Genomic DNA, 5,712 nt, shown 5'->3' with positions numbered 1-5,712 from the left:
CTTTTAAGATCTGCAGGGGGGGCGGCACCTGGGTGGCTCAGTCGGTTAAGGGTCTGGCTTCAGCTCAGGCCATGATCTCACGGTTCGTGGGTTAAAGCCCCACATCAGGCTCTGTGCTGACAGCTAACTCAGAGCCTGGAGCCTGCTTCAGATTCTGTGTCTCCCTCTCTCTCTGACTCTCCCCTGCTTGTGCTGTCTCTGTCTCTCAAAGATAAATAAAAAACAGAAAAAAAATTAAGATCTGGGGTCCTTAGCAAAATGAAAGCAGAAGCTTTCTAAATGGATCCCTCACCTTGCATCACGACTGGGTCTGAGGTTTTCACTTCTGAAGAGAAGCTCTCATCTGACGCATAGGGCTCCTGCCATACCTCTCTTCCAAGGGGCTACCTTGCTATTTTGGATTGGGCAACTGGGGGAAGGGAAGGCAGTGAGCTAGAGAGAGGGGCCTGGGAATTCTAGGGCCTCCCATCTCCCCGCCCTCTGCCTGCTCCCTCAGCTGCCATGGAATCTTCCCATAGCCTTTGGGGATCACCTCCTCAGAGACTCGGACTTGTAGGGTTCTGTTGCTCTGGTAACCAGCTGCCCGGAACCTCTGCATTGGACCTGCGACGGTTCTGGAAAGAGGCAGGCCTGGCTGGGCCAGGCCTGGGAAAAGGCTTTGGGGCAGGAGCGGGCGGCAGCAGGGGTTCGGCTCTACTTGTACCTCAGGGATGCCCACCCTTTCAGTGTTCTTAGATGTGCCCCTCGCCCAGAAGCCAGAGGACAGCTTATTAAAGACCTACAAGCAAGATGATTATCTTAACAAGATGTTCCTGGCCCACAGAGGTAGATGGCTCGAGGTTTTTCTTCAGCCTCTCCCCGCTCCCCTCCCCTTTTCTGTTCCTGAGCTAAGAATGGTTCCCCAAACGTGTTCGTGAACTACAGCCAGCCCTTGCCACTGCGAAAGTCAGGGTTACCTTTGTTTAGCTTGTATATCCATGGCTCCTGCGTGGCATGTCAATTTTGCCCTTAAAATGACATAGGTTTAGGGGAGCCTGGGTGGCACCATTGGGTAAGCCTCCAATTCTTGATTTCAGCTCAGGTCATGACCTCACAGTTTATGAGTTTGAGCCCAGACAGTGTGGAGCCTGCTTGGGATTCTCTCTCTCTCTCTCTCTCTCTCTCTCTCTCCGCCTCTCCCTCTCTCTGTCTCTCTCAAAATAAATAAATAAAAACTTTATAGAAAGTGGCATAGGTTTTTTAGAAATGGCATAGGTTTCAGTTGCCTTTAAAAAGACAAAAGTATGTCTTCACAGACAGCACATTGTTTTTATAAAGGGGAAAGAAAAAAAAAGATAGTTGTCTTTTCCTAGGGAACTTTCCAAAGCCCCCAGAAAGCCAGGCCAGATGAGCCGTCTGTGGGCTCTCTGCAGAGCCCAGACTCCCAGGCCCTGAGGCGCGGTGGCCAGAGCTCCCTCTGTGGCCTCCCTCACAGTCTGCATGACTAGCCAAGGCCAGCCCTGGGTTTCTTCCGTGGTGCACAAGGTCCGACTGCAGATCGCACAGGATCCCTCTCTGAACTATGAGTACATGCCGGTGACGGGCATGCAATCGTTCATCCAGGCCTCCTTGAAACTCCTCTTCGGCAAGCACAACCCAGTCATTGCGGAGAACCGGGTGAGATGAGGGGCCCTGTGTTTATTCACCCAGATACAGGGAGTGTTGCACAGCCCGAAACCTGAAAGGGGCCTTGGAGAGCTCCCTGGCATGGGCAGAGGACACCCCTCTGAGGGGCGGAGCCAGGATCAGAACCTGAAGCTTCTGCTCTTTGCAACGGCGCACACAGCTGCTCCATAGCAGGCTCTTTCAAGAAAGGAATAGTCACGGGGCGCCTGGGTGGCTCAGTCGGTTAAGCTTCCGACCTCGGCTCAGGTCATGATCTCATGGTTTGTGGGATCGAGCTCCGCATTAGGCTCTGTGCTGACAGCTCAGAGTCTGGAGCCTGTCTTCGGATTGTGTCTCCCTCTCTCTCTGACCCTGCCCTGCTCATGCTGTAAAAAAAAGAAAGGAATAGTCATGGGGTTCCTGGGTGGCTCAGTCGGCTAAATGTCTGACTCTTGATTTTGGCTCTGGTCATGGTCTCACGGTTCATGGGATAGAGCCCCACATGGTGCTCTGAACTGACAGTATAGAGACTGCTGGGGGTTCCCTATACCCGCCTCTCTCTGCCCCTCCCCTGCACACTTGCATGCTTTCTCTCGCTTTTTCTCTCAAAATAAATAAACACTGAAAAAAAGAAGTAGTCTGAATCTGAGGCAGCACTAGTATCACTATTATTCTTTTTTTAAAGAGTTCATTCGTTTTTAAAAATGTATTTATTTTGGGGCGCCTGGGTGGCTCAGTCGGTTAAGTGGCCGACCGGCTCAGGTCATGGCTCAGGTCATGATCTCATGGTTCGTGGGTTCAAGCCCATTCTATCTCAATAATAAATAAAAACATTTAAAAAATGTATTTATTTTGAGAGAGAGAGAATGAGGGGAGGGGTAGAGAGAGAGGGAGAGAGAGGGTCCCAAGCAGGCTCCATGCTGTCAGCATGGAGTCCAACTCAGGGCTCAAACCCACACATGGTGAGATCATGACCCATGTTGAAATCAAGAGCCAGACGCTTAACCGACCGAGCTACTCAGGCGCCCCGCAAGGGCTTCTTCTGTTTTTTTCTACCGGCAGGTAGGGGGTGTGCACACTGTTGGTGACAATGGTGCCTTCCAACTTGGGGCCCAGTTCCTCAAAATTTGGCATCAAGATTCTCAAATAGTTTACATTATTTCTTCTAAAAAAGGTGAGTATTATGCAAAGGGAGGTGACAGGAGATTCTTCTCTCCTGTCCCGATCCCACCCCACTTCCCTGCTGTCCTTCTCACTCTGTCATGAGCAAAATGGTGGACAAGCCAAGGATGTTTGTCCTTTTCCTGTTATTGTCCCACCTTCAGCCACTGACCTTTAGGCCCATTCTCTGGCATGTCTGTCTTTATTTTTTCTGTACCAACTGGAGAGGGGCTGTGTTCCCACAGAGCCACATGGACTCGTCTTCCAGGACATAGGCTTTAAAGTGTCCGAACACTCCTTCTGGGACTCCAAGAAGCTGTGCATGGACTCCAACGCGCTTCTAAATGTGGTAGAGGTAGAGGGGCCCTGCTCAGAAACTTCTCCCCAGACCTGATTACAGTTTTATTTTCCTTTTCTCCCTTCTGCCTCTGCCATCATGAAAGACATTTTCTAGGCTTGGATTTGTCTAGTCCTTTAGTAGGAACCAATAGGGAAGATCACTTCTCCTCCACGGGCCCTGGTCCCACTCCCGCTTCGTAGGGGAAGTGCCTGATGAAACCATGTCTGCCTGCAGGAGGCCCCACATGGCTGCATCTTTGTGATCGGGAACATTGGTGACTGCAAGCTGACGCAAAGTCAGTGGGCAAGGTTGATGGCCAGCATGAAGGTGAGGCCAATATCCACCGGACTTTCTTCCCTCTCCCCAGCGACCATCTCCTCCACCAATCTCACCCTTTTCCTGTTCTCCTTTATCCTACAGAGGAAGCAGATATTCCCATTTTTTGATATTCCCTATCAAGGCTTCTCCACTGGGGACCTAGAAGAAGATACTAGATTCTTACGATACTTTGTGTCTCGAGGCTTTGAGTTCTTCTGCAGCCAGTCTCTGTCCAAGACTTTTGGCATCTATGGTATGGCATGGGCAGAGGCAAGGGAAGGCCTAGGGCTGAAATGGTGCCACAGCCATGTGCTAATGATGTGTTTGACATCTCCTGTTCTCTGGAGGGTGCCAAGGCCTCGAGAGAGAGCACTAGGAAGCAGAAGGGAAGAACACTGAGTGACAAGTCAGGTTCTGTGGCATTGTCTCCATCAGCTCCTAAAACTAGCCGCTAAAACCGACTCCAGTCAAATCGTTTTGCCCCTTTGGGCCTCTGTTTCCTCAACTATAAGATGAAGGAGTAGGACTTAGTGATCTTTCAAGTGCCTCCCATCTTTGAGACACTTACTTATGGTTACTTTTTCTGGGAGAAGAGCCTCTAGCAATTTCCTGGGGCCTGGATTGCTGCTTGGCCAGGTTACCAGGAGGAGGACCTTGTGTTCCGTCCCTCTCTTCTACAAGGTTGGAGGTAGGGTCATAAGGGAAGGCCCTGGTCCTGGAGGAGGAGACTGAGGGCTGTCTGTTCCAATGCCACAGATGAAGGAGTGGGGGTCCTGGTCGTGGTGGCCCTCAACAACCAGCTCCTGCTGCGCGTCCTCTCCCAGCTGATGACACTCACCCAGGCCCTGTGGCGAAACCCTCCTACTATGGGCGCTCGCATTATCACCTCCATCCTCTGTAACCCTGCTCTTCATGAAGAATGGTAAGGGCAGAGGGTGGGGGCAGGAAGGGGCATGGCAGAGCCTCTAGACATACCTGTAGACCTGCTGGTTCACAGGATTCTTCCTGCCCGGTTGCCTCTTTGACTCCATTCATTCATCAACATTTGCTGACTACTCACTGTGTGCTAATAGTAGGGGCCATGCCAAAAGTTGCCTTACCTTGGGAGAGTAGGTAAGAGGACTTTGGACACGGTCCAATGAATTATTTGAACTCTTTCAGATTGCAGGAGGAGATTAGGCAGCATCAAGGTTTGCAACTCTGGCAAAATCTGCCTACAAGCCTGCTTGGCTTGCTTTAATTAATATGGGCTGAAACTCCCCTCTAATTTATAATCATCCCAGATCTCAGGCTCCCCTAGTGTGCCCTCAGGCACTCTGGCTGGGGCTTGTGAAGGGAAGAAGAGTGGAATGGCAATGAGGAGGTTGGGATGGGGGGCGGGGGGAGAGAGGCGTCTCATACTTTAATTTCTTGCTGTCTTTCTTTTTGCAGGAAGCACAGCCTGAAAGGACTTGTAGGGGACATCATGCTGGTCAAGGAAAAGGTGAAGGAGAAGCTCCGGCTCCTGGGAACCCCTGGCTCCTGGGATCACATCACAAATCAGAATGGGCCCCATAGCTATCTTGGACTCAACTGTAAGTGTCTAAGAGGGGGAAGCTCCCCCTTTTCTGACCTTGGGCTTGTACTTGAGCATTAAACTTCACTGACAGTCCCTACCTTCACCTCAGAGTCTGATTCTTTCCTGAGGGAAGTAGAGTTGCTTTAAAGGCCTTTCCGGATCCCCAGGAATGCTGACACTCCCTATTCCGCCTTAATCCACCCTGGGCTGGAGGGGAGTGAGAGGTGACTGCCCCACATATCTCAGGCCCTGTGACCATCACCAGCCAAACAGGTGGAATACCTGGTCAAGGAAAAGCATATCTACATCCACAAGAATGGCCGGATCAACTTCACTTGTATCAATGCCTGCAATATAGATTACATCACTCAGAGCATCAATGAAGCTGTCCTCTCCACCAAGGGCTCACCGTAATGTCCTCAGACAGTCACTGTCTCCTGGTCAGAATAAAAAGCTTTGGTCTTTGTAAAAATTCTGTGCTGATTATTCATTGCTGCAATTCATTTCTCTGCAAAGCACTCTCTCTTTCTATTTAAGAAGCATTGGTTTGGAATCAGCAAGGAGTGGGGAAAAAGGCTCAGAGAAGAAGGAAATGTCTACCTTCATCGACCATCTCATATTTATTGATCATCTACTATATTAAGGTCCTGATTTAATGGTGTCTTTGTTTGGGTTGCTATACCAAAATACC

General features: G+C 50.3%; 1 protein-coding gene across 6 annotated transcripts; it reads left to right on the top strand.

The window, feature by feature from the left end:
• Positions 1–596: 596 nt before the first annotated feature.
• On the top strand, positions 597–5,493 carry GOT1L1 (glutamic-oxaloacetic transaminase 1 like 1). 6 transcript variants are annotated; one of them, XM_029938271.1, is made up of 9 exons: positions 597–825; positions 1,475–1,656; positions 2,707–2,818; positions 3,051–3,154; positions 3,380–3,472; positions 3,566–3,716; positions 4,220–4,385; positions 4,895–5,037; positions 5,287–5,493. In XM_029938271.1, the coding sequence occupies exons 1-9, from the start codon at positions 711–713 to the stop codon at positions 5,433–5,435; spliced, it is 1,215 nt and encodes a 404-aa protein (XP_029794131.1). In that variant the 5' UTR covers positions 597–710; the 3' UTR covers positions 5,436–5,493. The 6 variants fall into 6 exon arrangements, with proteins under 6 accessions (XP_029794131.1, XP_029794052.1, XP_029794261.1 ...); XM_029938192.1 differs by having other exon boundaries at positions 3,051–3,160; XM_029938401.1 differs by having other exon boundaries at positions 3,051–3,160; positions 5,295–5,487.
• Positions 5,494–5,712: the final 219 nt, after the last annotated feature.

Source organism: Suricata suricatta, chromosome 1 (genome assembly GCF_006229205.1).
Source record: "Suricata suricatta isolate VVHF042 chromosome 1, meerkat_22Aug2017_6uvM2_HiC, whole genome shotgun sequence".
NCBI classification, from domain to species: Eukaryota; Metazoa; Chordata; class Mammalia; order Carnivora; family Herpestidae; genus Suricata; species Suricata suricatta.
The sequence above is the reverse complement of the archived record's forward strand: the minus strand, read 5'-3'. Positions and strand labels throughout refer to the sequence as shown.